The sequence below is a fragment of the Eurypyga helias genome, unplaced genomic scaffold (assembly GCF_000690775.1).
Source record: "Eurypyga helias isolate BGI_N326 unplaced genomic scaffold, ASM69077v1 scaffold18739, whole genome shotgun sequence".
Classification (NCBI taxonomy): domain Eukaryota; kingdom Metazoa; phylum Chordata; class Aves; order Eurypygiformes; family Eurypygidae; genus Eurypyga; species Eurypyga helias.
In genome coordinates this window covers 88446-111430 of record NW_010271614.1, presented here as the reverse complement: position 1 = coordinate 111430, position 22985 = coordinate 88446, and the positions used below count along the sequence as shown (strand labels likewise).

At 41.9% G+C, this 22985-nt stretch overlaps 1 protein-coding gene across 1 annotated transcript in view; it reads right to left on the bottom strand.

Moving 5' to 3' along the window:
- LOC104515047 (ankyrin-3-like) overlaps positions 1-22740 on the bottom strand; it is a gene marked incomplete at both ends in the record, with an annotated part of 70083 nt that extends 47343 nt beyond the window's left edge. Inside the window, 6 exons of the mRNA XM_010158881.1 lie at positions 11867-11965; positions 13756-13941; positions 16528-16626; positions 21587-21685; positions 22071-22169; positions 22639-22740. Coding sequence (XP_010157183.1) covers positions 11867-11965; positions 13756-13941; positions 16528-16626; positions 21587-21685; positions 22071-22169; positions 22639-22740 — 684 coding nt within the window. The remainder of the gene's footprint in view (positions 1-11866; positions 11966-13755; positions 13942-16527; positions 16627-21586; positions 21686-22070; positions 22170-22638) is intronic.
- Positions 22741-22985: the final 245 nt, after the last annotated feature.

Here is a 22985-nt window from a genome sequence, read left to right as displayed (position 1 = left end):
GTGAGGCCGTAAACAGGGTGTAAACCTGGCTGTGTCAGTGGCGGCTGGCAGGCCAGCAGCATGCAGCGACGCCGCGCATCGGGGACAGTTACGCAACCGAGGCATGCGCGCACACACGCTGTTTTAACAAGATGCGGCTAGGAAGGTTCTTCACGCTCTGATGAATCCTTTATCTTGTGGTGTATGAAGGCCACATCCTGTATCTATTTGATCATATGGAGCCAAGTGAAAATAAAAGGATTTAAATAGAGCATGCAGCTTCTGTATGGAGACAAATAGAATTTTAAAGAACATGTTTCTGTGTATTCAGGGGCAGCGCCAACAGCTGGCTGCGTATTCCCTGCGACCGAGCAGAAAGCGGTAAATTGTCGTGAGCATGTGTCCTATGGCTGACTGAATCAGCCCTGAATAGCTGCAGAGCGGTACAAGTGTCTTGCCTGACCAACAGACCGTTTAATAGTGCGTCCTCAAAACTGCAGGTGAGTGGAGTGATAGGAAACCAGCGCTGAAAAAAGATCCTCCCTCAGATGTGACAAGATGACTCACAGCTTAATAGTAATGCTGCGCACCTAATCCAGTAGGCTACATTTTCGTTTACACACAATTTCACTCGGAAGCTAAGCCACAGCTAGTAGAAAGTACTAATTAATATTATCACAGAGGTAAAATACATTTTAGCAAGATCACAGAATCATAGAATCCTAGAATGGTTAGGGTTGGAAGGGACCTTAAAGCTCATCCAGTTCCAACCCCCCTGCCATGGGCAGGGACACCTTCCACTAGACCAGGTTGCTCAAAGCCTCGTCCAGCCTGGCCCTGAAGATGAAGTGACACAGGTTCTTTCTCCAATATTAACGATCATTAGAGCACCAAAGTGACTACTATTCCAAGGTGGCTTCTCATTTATTTAAAAAAGGAAGTAAAAGAAAAACTATTCTTAACACAGTAAACAAAAAGCATGCTATTCCTAGTCCTCCCTGGGATGTAAAGCTGCGTGATGGCTTAACTTGCAATCTGTGAGTCGATTTTGTAAGAAAGAATTAATGCTATGTGACTGAGAGTTGACACGGGATATAACACAGGGTTAGTATATTACTGTATCATCCACAGAGAGGACACAAAAAGAGGGAAAACACAACTATGAGGAGAAACTTTCTGCTTTTTCTCTCTTCCCAGGAGCAAAGACGTTACCGAGGTCAGAGGGAAAAAGAGATGAATTCTACTTTCCTGAGAAAAAAAACCAGTAAAGGAAGTAACTTTCATGTCCTCAAGTAAAGGGTGCTGCAGGTAATTTAGACTGAAGAACTACCCTTTTCCGCTTGCTGCGGTTGATAGGCAAAGAGGTTAACTCGGTCTAACAGACCTTAGTGCCCTGCTAATACATTACTACTAATAATTTACTGTATCATACACAGACTAGAAGAAATGTCTTTTCTAAGAATCAGTGAAGAAATGGAGGAGGAAGGTACAGCAATACAAAAGGTAGGACAAACACCTATTAGAAGTCTGGTTCTCATTCATCTTGACACCGATCTGAATCAATCTAGTGCTGCACAGGGGAGGGTATAATCACATTAGGATGTGCACTGTGGAGCTAACTCTTTGCCAGTCTGATTGTTCAAAGCTCCTGTTGCCTTAAATGAAGGAGAGTTGATTCTAGAGTGAGTGAATGAGCACCGGCAGATCCACACCTCAGCTCCAAAAGATGAATTCCACTTAGTAGTTAATGTTTAGGCCACATTGTTTGCTTGCAACAAGTGGGGAAAAAAATAAATCTCCGTTATCATGGTCAAAAAGGAGTGCCATTCAAATGACCTTCATACTTCTGGTTAGTACTGAATCTATCAGGACCTGTATCCTGTGCAGTTGTCGCAGCTTCTGACAGGGGCAAGCGCACCGGGTGGGAGCGTGGGGAAATTCTCCAGCACCTAATAAGGACTGAGCTCCCTTCTGCCAGCTGGAGAGCCAGCAGTCCATCTTTCCTGCATTTGATCATCTGTCACTATGAAAAACATATAAATTCAATGCCTCCAGGATCTTGAAGCCTTGAGTCACATTTGGTTGAAAATACGAAGTTCCCATTAGGAAGAGGTGGATGAATAAAGAACATGATCATTTCAGACACAGTTTGTCAGGAAAACCAACTACACACAGGTACCCTGAAAAAAGAATTGAGCAGGAGGAATCAAGCAAACGAAGCCCTAATTGCCCAGTGAAATATCTGTCCTTATGGATGATCAAACTCAGCTCCTCTTTCCTGGGGAAAGAGCACTGCAGCACTCACTCTCTGGCAAGGAGGATGCAGTTTTTGTCATACACCAATAAGCTATTTGGGCAGTTCTCAAAAGAGACAAAGGAAAAAAAAGTGTTTAAGCCTTATTCAGCTCTAACAGCCTAGAGAAACACTGTGGAGAAATGAAGGGGAAAAAAGAGAGGGGGCAGGTCCCTGTTCAGAAGTTAATTTTGCAATTTAGCTATTTGAACCTTTACTGGTAGAAAACAATATGAAGTAATAATTCTACTGGCTGAGAGTTCTGACTCCTGAACAAATGAAGAGATGCATTATGTGAATGCTTGGATAATTGCACACTGAAGTTCAGGGCAAGCAACATGTCTTTGGTTAATAATGTGCTGTGCCAAGGCTTAAAGAATTATACTGAGATGTATCATGCATATGACCCCTTCCCATCTCTCATCTGATAAGAAAGTGAACCAAGAGGTGAATAAACCTCAGACTTCACCATTAATGTTTCTGATGACAAAACGTAAAGCAAGCAACTCAAAATTGAGCTGTTTGTACTTGTCACAAGAAACTAGATAAAAATAGCTTCATAATATGTGTAGGTTATTAACACTAAAACTGTGGCATCAGCAAACAATATAGCCACTAAATGTAAGGTTCTGAATTCTTCAGTAAATCAACAGCATCTGCTGTCTTTTCTTTCTATTTTTATCTGTTTGATCTTCTATAAATGTCTCCCTTTGTTCTTAAGATAGAATAGTAAATCAGGAAACTTTTGAAGATGTTTTCCTGCAGTAATAAAGCTGAAATGCCTTCAGAAAATTGCCATGAAAAGTCATGGTTCAGATCTGGAATGTCTTCTTGCCCTGACTGCTGAAATATCAAATACTGGAAAATGCCTCAGGTAGACCCCTTGACACTGAGACCCAACTTGCCATTCAACTTCAGAGTTAACAAATTCTATGGGGAATATAAAGCATAACTTGTGAGAATAGCACCCTAAAACTATGCAACAAATCCTCATAGGATTATGTACTCCCACATAGCCTTTCCTCCCCCTCCTTGGCAGACTTCCTGGGGTATGTGACGTGAAGTACTCTGAAACTCTGTAGAACTCAGTGTGACAGATGAGATGCATGCAGTGTTTTCCTGTACCTCACAACACTGTGGATGACTCTTTTCCCTTTATCTAGCCACTGTCTGCTGCAGCCAGCACTGTCTCACATGGGGCCTGCGCCTTCCTTCGGAGTCTCACAACATCCAGAAATGAGATGGGTGAAGAGGGTCACACTTTTCCATTCAGTGGTTTCTGCTTGTGCCTGATCAGAGGAAGCACTAAGCCCCTGCAGCTGCATCTCTCTATCTACAGCTTCACAGAAAAATTCAAAAAACTTCGAGTTATGCTGTGCTGAGCAATAAGCTGCCTACGTTTCCCCATCTGAAATGGGATCAGCTCCCCTCTGACACGTGGCATTATCCATCACAGTTCACCATAGTAGTCAGGATTCCTCCATACTTTACGAATTAGAAAAAAATGGTTAGGAAGTCAGAAAAAAAAAAGGGGAAAAAATAAAATTGACAGAGTGCAAAAATGATACATCTTGTATTCTTACTGCATGTTGAAAATGAAGAATTCCCCCTGGTTTCTGGTATGATATGCTGTCCTATGGGATTGCCTCTTTCTCCCATCAGACAGTCTGAGTTTACAAGCATAAGGACACTAATAATAAACAAGAAAAGTAAATATTTGCCCTTAAAGTATCATTTTAGCCTCTGAAGTGTAACTTTAAAAAAAAGGCGGGCAAAGAAGTGTAAACCCTTCCTAGTCATGTGCTGCATTGTTTTAAATGCTGACTGACTGGCAGATCACGTAGGGACTGTGAAGACCCATTGCCAGTGTCATGGGGACTTGACACTTCTCCTCGCTATGAACAAGAGAGCTTACCTCCACCCTGAGCTCTCCTCCCAGCCTCTCAGTGGAGTGCTGTTTTAATCACTAACATTTCATTTCTTTATCTCTGATTTTAAAAACAAACCCAACCAACCAACCAAAAAAAAAAAACCCCAACCAAAAGCCACACACCACAGTTTCTTACCACAATGTTCAGACTAATTTGGAACTTAGTAAGATTGTCCTCCTCAGTTCTCTAGTGAGAGCAGACTCTGGTAAGAGCTAATACTGACAAAGAATGTGTGAATAAAACAGAAGCTGAAAATAGCCAGACTGCTAAAGCAGAAATTTCCTATACAGTCTGGAAAAGCCCTCCATCATTAAGGGTTCTTCAGGAAAAAAGCATAATGTTGGTTGGTGGTTGTCGTATACTGGAATCGTCATCAACAACACTGCATGCATATTGCCCCTATTACCAGTTCCTGAAGGAATGGGAAGAATGTGCTGTGTATGTGAAGACTGTAAGACATATGCAACCATGCAGCTACATCAGCATGTTGTATATGAAAACACCTAATGTTCCCTCCTTCTGTGTTGTTTCCGCAATGCAGACTGGAGCTACAGCACAGCAGAACCCCTCCAATGCCAAGTCTTCTATTCCAGTAGCAGTTACGGGTTTCACTGAGGTTTGCATGGAACTTTAATTTCTGAAAGAAATTGTAGGTACAAACACAAACACACAAACAGAGACTTTCCAGGAAACCTTAACAACAGTGCATAATTTTTCAGTCTTTTTCTTCTCTTCCTAATAAAAGTCTTAAATTGTGCTAATTTAGTTCTTGAATGCTTATATATTTATCTTCCTTCAGGCTTGAGATATACAGAAAGAATCCTGGAAGAAAAGGAGGAGGAGTATAGCAGGGAGCTGTTATGGCAAACTACCACTAGGGAAATAAAAAATGTTTTTTCTCTTGTGTTACTGTCACTTACATATTGCCTTCTCTTTTTGATGGGCTAATGGCGTTCTGCTCCTCAGCCTCAGGGTCATCATTAATGCATGTTGTCCTCACACCACCCTCTCAAAATTACCAAATCCTTTCTCAACCTTTCAGTAAGCAAACTTTCTGCAGGCAAAGCCCAATCCCAGTGGAGGAGCTCTCCTCTAGAATAAGGAGTGCTGTGTATCAGGAAGGCTGTTGACAGGGTTGGATGCAGTTTTATGGCCCAGTGACTACCTCTTGTTTGCTCTGGCAAGAAAGATACGGGCAGAGGTCATCTTCACAGAGAGGGTTCCATTGCTACCCGTGTCTTCTGACTTGCTCAAATATGGCGTGGAGGTTGGGGATCACAGAGGTTTCTTTCAGCTATTGCTCTGGAAGCTGCAGAGGACAATTTCTTTCTTCCTTTCTAACCACTGTGCCCCTCAGAGACAGGGGGAGCTTCAGAGGCATTTCCTCACCTGGGCTAGACAGATCTTTCCACTGGAAGACAATCTCAGACAGAAGAATGATATCTGAAGACTCTGTGAACCCCCTAAAAGACAACTTTTTCCTTAACTACAGTTCCCAGAAAACACGGTTTATCCAAAACACCTTCCTCACCTCCATGGTCTGCATAGGAGCCCTGGGGAAACACTGATTTGCACTTTCTTGATGCTGGATTAGGGCAAGGCAGTCTGGACACACACCTCCATCCCAGCAGGCTGGGAGCTGCAGCAGGTAAAACTGCCTGCCCTCCCTGCACACTGCTGCTGCTGGGGATGCCCGAGTAAGCTCTGAAGGGGAAGGGGCAGGCACTCTGCAGGGGGCTGATCGATAGCAAAAGAGCTTCCTTGCACAGGATACCATAGGTATAATCAGACTGCTCAGGAAACTGGTTTCTCATTCCTTCCAATGGCTTTTACTTGCTTTAGCATGTATCTGGATACACCTTTCCAAATCCTAGATATCAAAGTTAAAGGCAGTCTAGAGCAAACCTGAAGGGAGCAGTAAAGATAAAGAAGAAGAAAGCCCTCTGTGACCTGTCCTTTTTCTCCAGCACCCCACCCACCCTCAGGCTGAAGATGACCAATTCTGGAAAGGAAGTCAAGCTCCTGCCATGAAGCCCCTGCAACAGCACCAAGCTCTGGAAGAAGCACTAGGATGGGAGCACAGCAGTTTTTACTATGCATGTGGTCGCTGTATGCCAACAACAGATCTCCTGAATCAGAAGCCTGGAACAGGAGAGCCCACTTGGTGGATTTCACTTCTCCATGCTAATCACTGGGCTGGTAGTTCCAGATGATGAGAAGCAGATATCAAATTTATCAAAATTATTAAAACTCTAGGTAACACACCAGACGGTTTGATTCAAAGACCCAGCAATTACTTTTTCCTGTAGAAAAATTTGATAAAACAGATTGACTTAAAGGTCTTCAGCCTTTTTTCAGTTTGTAACTAGGATGTATCCACACCTCTCCAATATCAGGTGCCACTGCCAGCTAGAAGAATAGCGCCTGGAATTGCTTCAATCCTTCAAAGCCCAAGTAGCAACCGCACTTACCTGTTAATCTCACTAAGAAAGGGGATTGGTTTCACCGTCAGTTACCCTTTCCTCTCTTCCTCCACTTCTTTAGCCCATACACAATTGCCTTCCAGTTAAACAAGAGGGAAACACGGTGATGCAATGAAGGGATTTCTTTAGCTTTGAAGGGTTTTAGAGAAGCAATAGCCACACTCATGTAAATGTACTACAGAAAAAGGATGATGAATAGATATAAAATGCCTGTTACTTCTACAATGCATACCCTGCCAGTAATTGTGACAGGTTTATTGTGGAGTTTGAGCCCAAGAAGTCAAGAAATTTAGAACGAGTATTTTTCCTTCATTACAAAATGGCAAACATCCAGCCCAGTAAGGAGATCCTGCTTCACATGGACTGAGGTTATGAAGGTTCTTGGAGCTGCCTCCCTGTAAATAGGCAGAATCAGGGGCTTCACAAGCTGATTTACTGAAATGATCTCCATCCATCCCACAGGGAACTTTCCATGTGGTGCCACTTGGAGCAAGGCTAGAGAAGAAAGCACCAACACAGAAAGGCTAATGCAGTTCAGTGAAAGAGCTGACATGAAATCAGTCAGTGGGCTGGAAGAATGCAAACCGAAAGCAGGTGCGTTTCCAACCCTCCCAGCCTCTACTGTCAGCAGGTACATAGGCTGGCAGGCACTGTGCCACCTGTAGGAGATCCTGGAGATATGCCTGTTTTTCTTAGATGCAGGGAAAGAAGGGAACAAGGGAGTATATGACAGCTGAGAGGCAGGCAGGTGTATGCCAGCGGGGGTGAGGGGAGCAGCTGCTACTGCGTATCGCTAGGGACATCATTTACAGCACCACTGCTCACCTCCTGCCCGCGCACCAAGAGCCATCATCAAGCTCATGTCTTTCCCTGCCTTCATTGCTGGAACCTCTTTCCTCCCTTGGGCCTCCCAGAAATGCACTGAAAACACAGCAGCTGAAGAGACCTCCTTTGCCACAGGTCTGACCTCCTTTTTCTTACATCCTTTCTTTTCACCACACTTGCCCCTGTCCTTAGGTCTCAGAGGTCTGCCTTCATCCTACATGTCCATTCACATTTTCTCCACCCTTCCCCACCTCCACTACACTGACAGGGGGAGCAGGCTATTTATCCGGCCCTCACACACCTGTCTGCATGTTGTCCCTCCACACAAGCATCTCCTGTTACCACAGACCTCTGCTCTTGTTCAAATCTCTCCCCAGAACTGATACTTGCCTAAATAGTTTAAACGTAAATTGAGAGAGAGACAAATAGTTTTGATTCGTATTTATTTAATAGGAACAAAGGAAAAATGGTTGGTGTTTTGCAAAAGCACGAAGCGCACATGACGCCCATTTCCTGCAGTTCACTCTCTGTGCTTCCGAAAGGTACGGTACATGCGCACGGTACGATTTCAGTGGGGTCACAGCCCTTCCGTATCTTTGCTCTGTTGCTTGTCTACGACTGTCAGCAACTCAAACACCGGCCCTTGCTCCAGAGGGCAGACAGCACATCATGGATATTGTTTCCAGAAATTACACCAAGAAGAGGCATTGAGGTGGCAGTGGACGGGCTTTACCTGTGGGTCATTTTTAGTACCTGTTCTAGTAGTACCTCTACCTTTTTTGCAATTTGGGTAATCACGGATCAAGCAAGTGCTCTGTTACTTGGTGCTGATATTGTACTCCACACTCAACTGATACTGGTGCTCTGTTTGCTACAAATTCATTGCTCTGCCAGAATCTAACTCATCTTCCTGTGAAGCGCTTTCATTACCCGCAGTCTGATAAGCACTAAAGAACAAAATTCAACTCCATATTACTGTTGTTTATGCTATGATTCCTTCTGTCACAGCCACTTTATCTAGATTTGCAACCACCATACAGTAGAGATGTGCTCTGCGGATGCCCCCCCCAGCCATCGCAAGCGCAAACAAGCCGTTCAGTGCTCTGAGTCACAGCGTCAGCCCACTGCTCTTTCGGGCTGATGGCACTGCATCTGTGCTTCCCCGGCTATCCGAGCAGTCTGCCTCCCTCTGAGGATGACAGCTAATGGAGGGAGAAACTGGAGTTTCCCGATCTTGAAGAGAAGTGGAGGATGGCCCTGTTACTTTGGATGTGCTCTCCATCGGTGCCCCTAATCCAGAAGAGAGCTGCTGCAGGCTAAGATTTATTATTTTATTAAAACAAGCATACCCAGATGATATTTAGTGGTGCTGCTAATTGCTAATGTAGCAGCATTGCTAATCCCTAATCTTGTTTCTGAGTGGGAAATGGTTGACCCTAGACCCCATTTATCTTCCTTGTTCCTGCGATTAGAGCCTATCAAATACTGAATGCCAAAGTTTATGACTGTTTGAAATGCTCTAATGCTCTAATTTGCCCAGTTTGAGGGCTTGGGAATGAGAGGTCAATGTTATCAGTGAAAGCAAAGCACGCATAAGTTAGAAGCTTCCGAGAAACTCTTAACCCCAAATCCACTCCTAGCTTGTGAACTTCATGTGGATTGAATCTGGGACACCTCTCTCATCAAGAAGATGAAATAAATTCAGTAATGAATGTGATTTGGAAAACATCATTTGTGGGGGCTACATGAGAGTTGACCTTACCTTTGACACTCAACCGTCAGCTTCATCCAATATCTGCTAGTACTCCTCACCAGCCTCAGTAGGTACTAGATGCCTTACAACAGTGTCTTTTAGCCTTGGGGTTTTATCTTCCTTGATAGCATGTTGAATGAATAGTGGCCAGCACCAACACCTTTCACCTGCACTCCTACTTACAGTTTAAGGCAAACATTCTGGGTCTCTCTTTGTTGGAAATGTGTATTCCCACTCTATCATACCCTCCTCAAGCTCCACTTATTAATCACAAACACTGTCTAAAAAATAACTGTTCCAGGTTTTTCTGAGTGGTGGGGTTAAATGTGAGAAGTCCCATAAGTAAAATAGTAGTTTCTATGCTAGACAAACATGATACTACTTCGTTGTTTACATGGGTTTGCAATGTTTGTCATAAACACTTTGCTGCATGTAAATATGTTCCTTAACTCAGAAGCATTCAAGTTTTTAGATATGCCAACCATCTAAAGCAAAAGAAAATACTACAGTTTGCTTTTTGCTAAGTGGCAAATGCTCTAAACAGTAGTAGAGTACTTCTCTTGTACAACTAGTAAACACAGCACACGATCAAAATGTCTGAACAGAAGCTGCTGAATTACTCATGCCACATAATTCCCCTCATAAGTATCGTCTGGATTACATGCTTTTCTACTTCAATAGAAAGGTTGTGCCAGAATCTCATTACTTATATTTAATACCAATTATTAAACAATTGTTGATTAAATAATACTAATTATTAATACTTAAATATCTAAATTTCTAGACAATATATTTATTCACGCCCAGTTTATACCTATTTACTCTTACATCAGCATTTACCTTCAGGTTGAATGCCTATTGCTCCCTTTATCTTCCTAATGTCCTAGGGACCACTACAACGTCTCCTCCCTGACTTTGTTTTGGTAAGGTTTGGTGACCCAGATTCTTGCACAGCCTCAGTTTGGTTTGTTTTGGTGTTTTTTTGGTTGGCTTTTTTTGTTTGGTTGTTATTGATGGTGGTGGTTAGTTGGTTTGTTTTGTTTGGGTTTGTTTGTTTATTTTGTGTTTTTCCTCTCTCTTTTTTTTTTTCCTTTTTTTTTTTGTGTATCAGAAATACCTTGGAACAACCTGAAATCATATTTGCTTTTTTTTTTGCCATTTTTTTAAAAACATATCGCACACACCACCCAGTGAACAACTAATACAGACACATCCTCCTTCTTCCTGCTTGGTAGACTGCTGAAGAAACCAACAGGAGAACAACGTGTATTCTTTAGCCAAGAGTTTAATTGCTTTCCACTATGAATTTCAACACATTTCCATGTTGTGTTGCACACTTCTTGTAATGACAACCATTCTTGGCTGTGTGTCAGCAGAAATTCCAGAGGCACCCTCTTATTCATACAGGCCAAGTCACTGTTGAAGAAGCTAATGAGCAAACTATTTTTTAGGAACTTCAGTAGGAAGATCTAGCTCCAGCATTTTCCAGTATTAACCTGTTCTGATTGTTAGCTCCTTCTCTATTTATCTGTACGTCCCTAATCACTCTCCCTGCTTTTCCCTCCTTAAAGCCTTGCCCGCTCTCATGGTGCCTACTCAGCTTTCTGCCCACGTCCTCTCTACCCTACTGTTCCCTAGCCCTCCGTCCTGGCACGTAAATTTTTGTGTTGCCTCTGCACTTGCCTTTCTTTTGTTTCTGGTCTTATACCTGCACAATCTCTTTCCTTGCCCTTTACACTGCTGTATCCCTGTCCATATACATTTCTATATATAACTATATATAAACTTCCCTCTGTCATTTTCTGTCCTTTACACTTCTCCTGCTTATATTCTGTTCTTCCCACATCCTCCCTACCCTGACCACAGTCCTTCACTCTAATATTCCTCTTTGGTCCTCTGACAGACTGACCCCTGACAGCAGGTACGTTCACTTTGGGTCAGACTGTAAGATGAGGCGCTGCTGGCACCAGGCTCGCAGAGAAGTCCCACTGCCTGTGGGCGGATGGACCCACTCCCCAGGCAAGAAGGTGCAGCTGAAGCCACCAGTCACCTGCTCTCCTCCCAGCCCCCAGAGTGAACTATGGGGACACTGGGAAAGCCCACAGAGTCTTCCTCTTGGTTGCCAATCCTTTTTCATACATCTGAGGAACTACCCTGTCACTCGTCGGGATGTGTTGTGACGTTGGTGCACAGCGTATGGGGTCAGGAGGGCCAGTTCTCCCACTCCACCGTGCCATCTGCCCTACAGCTCCCATTATCGACTCCCCCCTGTTTCCATACCTCATTTCATTTTCAACATCTCCCGTTTCTCAGATCTCCTTTACGTATCATTGACTCACATATGCAGCGAGGGCACAGCTGCTTTATTCACTCGTATAAAGCACAAGTGTAAGCCTGCATGTTCACTGGAAACAACGGCATACTGAGGGCAGCGCAACCGGGACAGCACTCCTGCCAATGTTACAGCTACAGGTGGAAGCATTCACCTCACTGAATCCCAGCCTACCTTCTGCAACACTGGAACTATGCAAATACCTTTGTGGAAAAAGTGTGTCAAAGGGATGACGAAGCCAACAAAGCGTAACTAAGATTTCACACTCACCCTTGCCGTGAAGTCCACAGCAGCACCCCGATTTAACAGCAACGTAGCTACATTGATATTTCCATAGTGAGCAGCTATGTGGAGAGGAGTGAATCCACTCTGGAAAAACAAAACAAAACCAAACCAAACGATACTTATTTTTTATCTCTCACTGACACTCCAAAATTTTTATCGCATCACTGACAAAAGCTTGTAACAGGAGTCTGCTGCAAGTCACCATTCCAACTCTGTACTAGTTTTCACTTACTGATGTTTATTTATAGAGAGTCTAGATAAATTCATATTACTATACAGGAGGTAAAAAATTAACGTAATTGTTCTAGAAGTCCAGAAATGGGATAAAACTTTCAGTTATTCCAGAAAAACAACAGCAAAACATTTGAGTGTATTAAAGCAATGACCTGTCTTTTATAAGAAATTAATTTCTAACTAGAAATATCTAGTTGTTATTGGTATTATGTCAGTCTTGCAAGTTAAATCTCTCAGAGATGTTTTGCAGAAGTTCATATACAAGTCATTTAATGATACTTGCTAACTGTTTTTTAAAATTTCAAAGTAGATGCAAATGAAAACAACATCAAAGACGATTTTAAATTATTAATACGAATTTTTTTTCTTTCCAAGGGTTAGTACCATAAAAATCAGTCTCCCACTGTGGGCAATCACACCGGGTTATGTTCAGACACCACGAGTTACCACCCTAATTAGAAGATGCCTTACTGATAAAATTACTTCAGCAACTTATTTTCATATTTAAGTAGCTTTACTTCTTTTTAATATAATGCTAAAACATGCAGCAATTCCATCAGTCCTGCAAAGTATGAAACCTTATGGGAACTAGATGCATTTCTAAATTGTTAGCAAGCCATGCTAGCTGCCACTGCCTTGCTTTGGGAGTTTTGCAGATATAAAACCACTCTCAGATCATTCTATTTGCTGACACCATCAAGGTAAGTGTCATGCAGAAGCCTAAAATCAGATCTGGATGCACAACATGACAGGGTTGTCTGCAGCTCTTAACACATCTGATAAACATATGCTCCACAAGAATCCCTGAAAACTCCATCTTACATAATATGGCTCTTTTATGATGGCAGTTAGTTCCCAAGAATGCTTACTCTTACTTTTAAACCCTAGTTGCAGCTGCAGAAAGCCCTGGTATCTAATCTACAGTCTTCTCTAGCACATGCTACTTCATTTCATCTAAAGCAGGTATCTATCCTATAAGAGGCGATGCAAAAAGAAGAGGAAGAAATGATGCAGCAGCACTAAGTCATGGAGGAGTGATGATGCATATATATATGTATATATACCTCTGTTGTTCTATTCACCATCATCTAGGTTAACACATTTGGAAGCAAAGAGGGGGAAAAAATGAACGGTTAGTTCACCACTGGTGATATGGATGCGAAAAGCTTCATGATTGCTACATGGCATGGCAGCTCAGATGACAGCACAAACAGCACACAAAGGAAGCTCGACTGAATGGAAGCTGAATGATCGAGTATTTTATAAGTTAATTCTTATATGTTTACCAAAGTTCTTAAAGTAGCAACTGCTCAAAGAACTCATCAAATGACTTAACTGCACAATACCTATCACACACCACTGCAGGAGTGGCTTTCATTCCCAAGACAATAATTCTAATAATATTTTGCTTATTATTTTCCATTTGCAAAGTTTCCAGAGGAGAAATTAACCCTGATTTAAACAAAAAGGGAATGGGGTAAAAAGAAGCAAAGGAAGGAAATGAAACGTTATTCTTAATCACACACTGCAGGAGAAAGTTACGTGTAACTGCGGCAAAACACTTCACACGAAGGGAGATCTTCACGATACGTGTGCTCAGCACTTAATAGCGCCAAACCTTTGTTCGTTTTACAACTGACCTTTGACTCCACATCAGCGTTGTGGTCGTTCTGCAGGAGCAGAGCCGCTGCCTTCGTATCATCCTTGCGAGCGGCGATGTGAAGGGCAGGAAGACGGACTTTTCCCTTCGTATCGTTTTCAAGCAGCAGCGAAACCACCTGGTCGTGACCTTGCTGCAAAGCTACTGCCAAAGGCGTGAAACCATCCTGCAACATACAACGAGGACTCTCAACGCATGTTCCAAGCGTTCCAGGGGGCGGAAATGGGAAGGGAAGAGATCTCTGCGTTAGTAACAGCACTGGCTCAAATTCAAACGTAAAGTGCAAATGAAAAATACCCTGCAATGACGCTGAAATCGGAGTAAAGTGTTGATGGACTAGGACCCAAATGCTCAAAACATCTTTCTGGCTCTCCAGACTTCAACATAAAATTATAAGACACAAGCAAACAAAAACGACTGAGACTTGAGAAAAAAACGGTGTGAAATTACTCACAAATTAACAGTTACATAAATAACTATGTGTATAATAAAATGTACAATTATATAAAAAAGACATAAAAAGCTGAAATATTAAAATTACAATTGTTAATGATGTCTCCACAGCAAGTTATCATCTGTTCTCCCACAGCTACACGTTATAATCTACATTTTTCAAGAAAAAAACACCAAAATGTCAGTTCTATTCTCTGATATATATTTTAGTTTTGGATTTAAAATCTATTAATATTTGAATATGAATAATGCAATCTCCCCATATACCAATTATTTTACTACAACTTCCATTTACGAAAGTTTATATAGATGTGATGGACAATCCTCTGACAAACAGAAATTATTTCCCTTCAGACTAGCAAGTAGCCAACCAAAGTAGTGCAGAATAAGAAACCTGAAAAATAGAAGAGTTTTGTTTAGCAGATTTTAAAGTGGATTCCTCAAACACATAAAAACCACAGTCTGAGATGTTTTTATAATTTTATTTTTATGGTTTCTTAGAAAACTAGAGAATGAAAGAGTTGTCATTTAGATTCCACTCCTTCCCAGACATTTAAGTGGCATTCCAATCTCGGGACACATTCATCTTTACCCATAAATCACTCAAAAAATCACAAATGTAAATCACTCTGCTTGGGATATCTATATAGATTTGACTCTTGATCAACATATCCAAAGCTTGTATTACCAAAATTCATTACAGTGTAGCAAGTAAACACCTTCTTTCACTTTTCAACTACTTCTGTCCTGGTGATACAGTGTGTGACAGAAAAGTGCAGCAATGACACGGAGAATGTAGATCCTCACCTTGTGTCAAAAGTGCCGAGTTCACTTGTTAGCTTTTTAACTTTTGGAACCAAAAGTAATGTTTTCAATAAGGCATTTCTGTCTCTGGTTTACCAAAGAGTGCCTCAGTTTAGGAGGAGAAAGAGTTATGAAAAAGAGTAATTTTTCAAAATTTTGGAGAAGAAAAAAAAAAAAAAGAAAAATCACTGAAATTCCTTGAGTCCTAAGAAGCCTGGGGTTTTTTTCCTCATTAATTTTTTAAAACTCACATAATGACAGCTTTTCCCTTTGCCTCCCGGGGCCAGGCAGGGCTCCGGGCTGTGGTCCTGGGCGGTGAGCAGCTCCTGGGTTGACACAACCACCCAGCCTCCGACTGCGGGCAGAGTGCAGCACAGGGCGTGGGAAACGCTGCGTAGCTCTGAAGGCCAAAGAACTCCACGAGCATCCCCACAAGAGGGCTCTGGCAATATAGCTACGCTGTACCTGCAGCAATGGAGGCTCTTCCCTGGAGAAACCCGGCGTACGCCCATTCGCGCCTTAGCGACTTTGGCTTCCTGCTCTCTTTATACAGCTGATGGCAGCAGCACCGTCAGCTGCTTCATAATGAAAAGTGGTTTAGCTATCTACAAGGTCTTTTCTCTCTGGGCTTTCTCTTGTGCTAAAAAGGCTCGTAACATTAATGTTAAAAAAAATAAAAATCCCAGGCACATATTTTCTACGTTGCTTAGGGAAAAGGGAGTGGGCAAATGAGAGGGAGCACTTCATTCCAGAACAGCTGCCATCCCCTATGCCCCCAGTTTCCTAACTCTGCTGAGAATTCCCAATCTTGTCACTGTGAGCAGAGATCACTGTACCAAGGCCAAGCAAAATGCGACCGAGAAGACCAGCACCGACAAGAACGCATTTCCACCACGTGCTCTCTGAAGATGCCAGCTCACAAAAAGCAATTGCAAGCACCGTGATGTCAGTAATATAATTACCAACGGCACTTTACAACATAAGGCCAAGCCCACTCTGGAAAAAAACAACCAAAACCCAAAAAACTAAACCCATTTAAATAAAGTAGTTGGCTCTATTATTATATTTAGATTGAAAGATCTGTACTAAAGAATTTTATTTTTAATTAATATTTAACTAAGTGGCAACAGTTGTTCTTTCTTTATGGTTGCCCTCCACATTAGTCAGTATTTTTAATGAAAGCACAGAGAACTCTTATATTATGCACACAGCTTCCCTGTTTGAGCACTTAACCCAAAAGATTACCAGTTATGACTAAGAACACATCTATTTTTAGAACCACTTCTAGTTAAAGTCGCCTTTTATTTTAGAAATGGCAAGAGGGTTTGAATTGCTGAAAAGCCAATAACTCAGTCTTCATTAGCACACTTCGCAGAGAGAGCTTTTTATTGGTCTTCAATTTTGTATTAAAAAGACTAAATCGATATAAGTTGGCAAGAATCACTGCTGAAGCACATTTTATTTTGTTCATAAAGTGTGAAATTCAAACTTTTACCTCTGTGGCAAGGCTTTGACTGGCACCGTTGTCAAGAAGAAACTTAACAACCTCCAGGTGGTTTTCTTGGGCTGCCATATACAGCGGAGTGAAACCATTCTGAAATAGGAAAACAAGAGTGTAAACACTCCACAAACATTCCATACATACCACAGATCTGCCAAACTCAGCTAGATTAGGAGGGAAGCAAATAAACTGCGTGTTTGAGTGCCAGTTAATGGCATTGATCTCCCTTGATTTAAGTGAAGATAGAAGGATAGTAGTATTTGAAGCACACAGTGGAATCTCTCAGCTGACCAGATACAATTCCCACAGCTAAGCGAGGATACTTACTTTTACACCTCTTGTGAAGTCAAACTACAAACCCTGCTGGACAGACCATTTGGTAGAAATGAGTAACGATTCCTGATAAATGCAGCCACAGCAGTGGAAATGCAAAATGGGACAGGCAAATACAACAGAGTCTGTCGTGAAAGTAAGAGCAATGCCTTCTACTTCCCAATTTTTCCTCTTCTTTCCATTAACTCTGACTTCTCTTTCACTGGTGCCAGCTACTTATGCTTTTTGTCTCCTCAAAGAGCTGCCCTCCAAGCACAGCCTGCTTGTGGTCACTGAGCTACTGCATATTCCAGCCATCAGGAGATCTGAGGATCATTGGTTCTCAGTAGTATGAGACAGAGGTTTATCAGTGTTTCCGACCACATTAGGACATTTCTCAAATTATGCTTGAGTGAGTGATTTAAATCAATGCAATACAAGCATTAGAGACTGCAGAGCTTAACTCATTCTTTGGCAAGTGCTTTCCCCTTACAGTCAATGCTTTTGTCTTTGCCTTAACTGCAGACAGGTCACAGCCTTTCAGGAATTGAATTTTTTGGAGACTAACAGTAAGGCAATGCGTTTTTCCCCATTGTTCTATGCATTTCTGAAATTCTCAGCTTTGATGTCACTCACAAAACCAAAACAGCAAAATGAAGTCATGAAACATGGCCTAGATCTCTAAAGGAATTTATAGCACTGCTGATTTGTACCTGAAATTTCTTCCATATAGCACTGCACGTCCTTCAGTCCAAGAGGACCATGAACCAGTGGTACACACATTTCATAGCAACAAGTTAAAATGTCCATATGCTATTGACTGAGCAGTTTGGTATTGCTGAAGCAACCACAGCAGCATCAGCAATAAGAACAACAATCCCTTTCGCTTCGGATCTACCATGATAAAGGTTTTTACCCTTCATACTCCAGCATTACTGTCAGACATAGCACTGCTACATTTTGCCTGTTTCTTTCCTTGCGTGGGTGATGATGCCACTAAACGTTTTGGCCAGGAGGTCACTGAGGGTTAAGTGGGCTCTGTTAGGGCCCTGTCTTTCTTCTCACTATCTTCCAGATCTCATGCCATTGGGATTTCTGTGAATCTCAGACTTAAGTAAACTTCACACAGAGTCAGCTGCTATGGGGGCAGCAGCTTCCCTCTTCAACTGCTTCCTCCTAAGATCCCTGCAGAACTCTCACTACCACACACTATTACTCTAGAGCATGGGGAGGACAAGGAGGGAAGGAAATACAGAATAAAATAGGAAGTAAGGGCTAGTTAAAAATAAAAGGTAAAACAGAAGAGAGATTTCATCTGGCTTAAATAACAGAAGTTCAGGAAGTGCTTCCATATGACTGGATTTGGCTGAGAGTATCAGCACTCTCACATCTGCAACACAGCCAGGGTGGACATTTCGGCAGCCTGGAAGGTGCAGGGGAAGCAGCTCAATAATTCAGCTTGAACAGCTACAAAGGACGCTGACCCAGATTTTGTAGGAAAGCAGTGGAGCCAAACAGAGATGAACCGAGAAGAGTTTGGCCATATATTTGCATCCAAGATAAAAATCAACATTCTGGGCTCTGGAGAGATGAGAGCAAACCGTAGCCTAAGACCTATAGAGGTGAATTTTGACCGAGTTATAGTAGCTGCGGCAAAACCAGCTGAGAGGCATCTGACTGTCACAGCAACGGGGCAGAGTTGCAGGGCACACATCCAACACCGAGCACGCAGGCGAGCGCAGGTGACCTGAGGCCGAACACGCAGGCTTTGCTGGCAGCAGAGACAAACAGGAGGTCAGAAGGACGGACGGTTGGAGAGGAAATGGCGTGAACTGGATGTTTGATCCAAGAGGAACTTTAACATTAACAACGCACTGAGCAGCTGTGAAGTCCCATGTTTACAAGGCTTGCACAGGCTGCAAGGTCTGTTGCTGTTCCAGTATTTGGACAATTTGGTCTCTATTCAGGAAGGCATCGCTAAAAGCATAAATCAGGCACTGAATTCCTACTGGAGCCAAAGCCTGAAGTTCTCAATGTGTTAATAATGCACTCGCCAGAACGAAGGCCTAACGGTCTAGTTACCGTGTGGTCAAAACTCTGCTTAATGAAAAACAAAGAAGCCAGAAAGTGTTTGCTAAAGTAACTAATATGTCACATTACAGGTTGTTATTACAGTGAGCAGCAGAGTCTGGCATTTTTCCATACCGTTTCATGGCATACTCGATATCTATTTACTAACTCAGCTGGAAACAAAGATTAATATTTTAGCTTCAAACATTTGCATTTTGAAAGGAAGCAGGAAACACTTCCTAATTATTAGTTTCAGTAAATAATTAATAGGCAAAAATTGTCAGAACCAAGGACTATTAACATTTGGAGGCAGAGTAGAACCTTTTCTCCTATGTTAAATTACTGTTGGGTTTTCAACATCTTTTCCCCCCATACTCTGCTTTTTCTTCTCGCTTTAAAAAGGGACTGAAATTGCCAGAGAGCCACAAGCCTAAGGGAAGCATTTTGTCTTCAGTGGTAATAAATTGCCTTAGAATAGGTACAAAATTCAGTGAAAATTAACTTTTTTTTTTTTTTAAGGACAGGAAGATTAAAGGTTAAAGAAGGCCTTCCAGCCCTAACACTGGCGCTGTCAGCAGGGTGGAGCTGCTACCTTCAAGGGAAAAGCCTTCAAGCCTAACACAGAAAACAGGGTCAGCATCAGAAAGAAAAACAAAACAAACCAAAACATCTTTGGGTAGTTTCTCTGTGGGTATGCCCAATTCAGCAGAACTTTATTCTAAGCTTTAGGAAGGGTCAGGTGAGGCTCAGTACCACAGACAAAGCTGGTCCAGGGGCAGTTTGGTAACAGTGAGCTCCAGGGACCTCCTAATCCGAGCTGGGGTGTCTCACTGCCAGATATTGGTGTGGAACGGCCAATATACATCTCTTAAGCAAAAACATCAAAGGCATCCATAATGGGGAGGGGGGCAGAGGGAAACCTTTAATGTGTTAGCAAAATAAGGGTAACGTGGCAAAACCTTAGGGTGTATGGACAATGCAGTTACTTAAGATGTTTACACTCTCAGATTATTTTTAGTTTCAGGGCTGAATACACAAGTTCTCAAACACAAGCAGAAAAGATCCATCTTAATTTCTTTAACAGGAAATCCACTGGAAATATTTCTGCTTTGTTTTACTTCTTAACAATCATGGAAAATTCTGTTTAAACTACTTTTTGTTGTTGTTGCTCTCTTTAAATTCATATTATGTGGTGCCTGGAACCAAATATTGCTGTATTTAGCTAGAATAAAAGAGTAAAAAAGGAGAACTGAAACACCTATTTTCTTTGTCCAGGTGAAGAGAACATGAAATACAGATCACAAATAATGAACATTCTTGAAATAAACTCTATTAAACATTTTCTTCATATTATTTGAGAGACTAATTAAAAAAAAACTTTGTTTGTTTAAAGCGTAATTTTTAAAATTTCCCCTTTTAACAAACATTTTCTATCATGCCCACATCTTTATAATACAGAAGAATGTCAATACTGAGCCAGATGAGAAGACCATCTCTTAATCTGATCCCTTCTCTGACACTGCCTGCCAGCCAGCCCCTGAGCAGGGAGAACAGGAATGGGTAAGGCATGCAGGGACACCTCCATGGCACAGCCACCTGGCTTTCAAAAATCTGTGGTTTATGCATATTTTGAGCCAGGGTTTTTCTCTGTTTCATTTTACTGCTTTGCTTTTAACACCAGCACCATTCTCCTGTTTTCCCTTATTTCAATTTTTCTATAATTGACCTACATATTCATTTAAAGGACTTGACCAAACTTAAAAGCTCTGCATATGCTTGCAGTACTTCCTTGCACAAGGGAAGGGGATGAGCTCGATTAAGCCTGAGACACTGAATTATGTGAAACAGGATCTCTTTCATTTAAACGAGTTCTCTCCTACTCTCCTGTTCCATCAGTATCTGTTCTGACTCTGTAACAATTAGCTCGTAGGACACTGGAGAGCAGACCTAAGGCTGAAGGGTACATGTTTTGCTGTGCTGCCTGTTACACAACCACTTCCAGTATCCTACAAACACACGTGGATGTGCCTCCGCTTTCTTCATCTCCAGGGGTGTGCATCTGTGTGGGGTCCAGCCAACTTAAAACAGAGATGTTATTTCTATGCTTTCTCTGTTGACAAATTAGGTGGGCAACTCAGGGTTAATCCCCATTGATGGCTGACAACCCATGTGAGAGAAGACCTGAACACAACCTGGGATTTCACTGTGCTGTCCGGCCTATGAGGGGGGACAAGACATGCCCATGATGCCTCTTGGTACACTGACCACCCGGTGTGGGGTAGAGCAGAAGGGGGAGAGCTGGAAGCAATCACATTTTTAACGGTACATTGAGTTCCAAGGTGGGAATGAACTCAGCACTACACTCACTAAAATACCTGCTTCAGTAATAAAATAGCAGCTGTGCATTTCAACTTTGGTCTTGCCCTGTTGTTGGTTACCTACATGTATAGAACAGGCAAAAAAGAATGTATTTTGGTTGGTTTGTTGGTGGGTTTTTTTTAAATGCTAGCAGGATTACATTCATCTTACTGACTGTCCAACCCTATCTTCCAGAGACACAATTTAAACAATGAGACCTACTAAATATACTTACCAATATTATAGTTTAAGGGGAGAACGATTTTAATGTCAGCAAACTTCATGACAGTACCAAACAGAAATATTACTTTACCTGAGACTGTGCATTGACATTGGCCCGATTTGTAACCAACACTTTGACTACTTCTGCTTGGCCAGCAAGGGATGCTATGTGCAACGCTGTGTTTCCTTTCTGAAACGAGAGACAGTGATATTTGAAAAAAGGTACAAAACCTGAGCTTGAATACATGGCAGTATTATCCAGAACATATTCCACTTTAAAATATAGTATTTCTTGTAATAAGACACTCTTACTGAATAATTCTAATGGGTATGTTATTCTAGAAGACACAGACAGAAACCAAGACAGGAATTTACAATATGCTCATTAAACCTCACTCCTAGTGGCCTGTGACATTTACTATAATCTAAAAAGTTTTTATTAAACACTTAGTGAGACACTCCACCAGTGGAAAATGGACAATTTCTGCTGTAGTACTGTCTGTAATCAGTTGGCCGACACCTTGTGCCCATGCCATCAGTGTGAACAAGAGAACAATTAGACAGGCCTGACTGACCTTTGTCGCTGCATCCACGCTGGCACCTCGCTGTATCAGTTCAGAGACAACTTCTACATGCCCTTCTTTGGAAGCGAGGTGGAGAGCGTTCAACCCATTCTGATTTATAAGAAAGGAGGAAGAAAAAAAAAAAAGCAATGGGAAAAGATTGGCAAAGGTTTTCCAGCATAGCAAACATATCAGGAGACAAATCATTATATCCCAGTGAGAGAACTGCTTCAAAAACTACTCTTAAGTAAACTTTACAATAACGAGATTACAAGGGAAGAGTATGAATTAAGTCAGTATATACTAGCTCTGGGGTCTCTAGTTTTGTGTGCAGTCCATTGATCTGATGCAATACAAATGGAGCAAAAGACAACATTAAATAGCAAAACATTCTCCAAGTGGAAGTGAAATGGGGTCTTGGTAAGGGGTAAAAAAGAAAGTTTTAATTGGATAAAAGATGTAAACACGGCTCATCAAAATCCACATAAGTCAACGTTGATATGAAGTGTAAATATAGGGAGATTCGAGAAATAGTGAGAAAGGTATTTATCTGGCAAACTTGATCAAAATATTCATCAACCTGATTTGAAATGTTGATGTCCACTCCACTTTTTAAGTAGTCGAGAGCCTTTTCCAAGTTGCCAGCTCGAGCAGCTCTCAGGTAACTCGCATTTGTGTCAGACTACAAGAAAAAAGGAAAAGACCCATTAGAAATGACAGCACAACATAAAAATATATTCCCTTGGCAGAGAAGTTACTAATGATACAACATATTGTATATACGTTTAACTAGACATGAAAGGATCCCAAACAGCCTTTTCAAATATGGGTCAAATCCTGCCCTCCTTGCTTATGCAACCCCCCTCTGGTGTAAACAGGCTGTCCGCCTGACTGGGCAGCACAAGATCTGACCTCATCTATAAATGT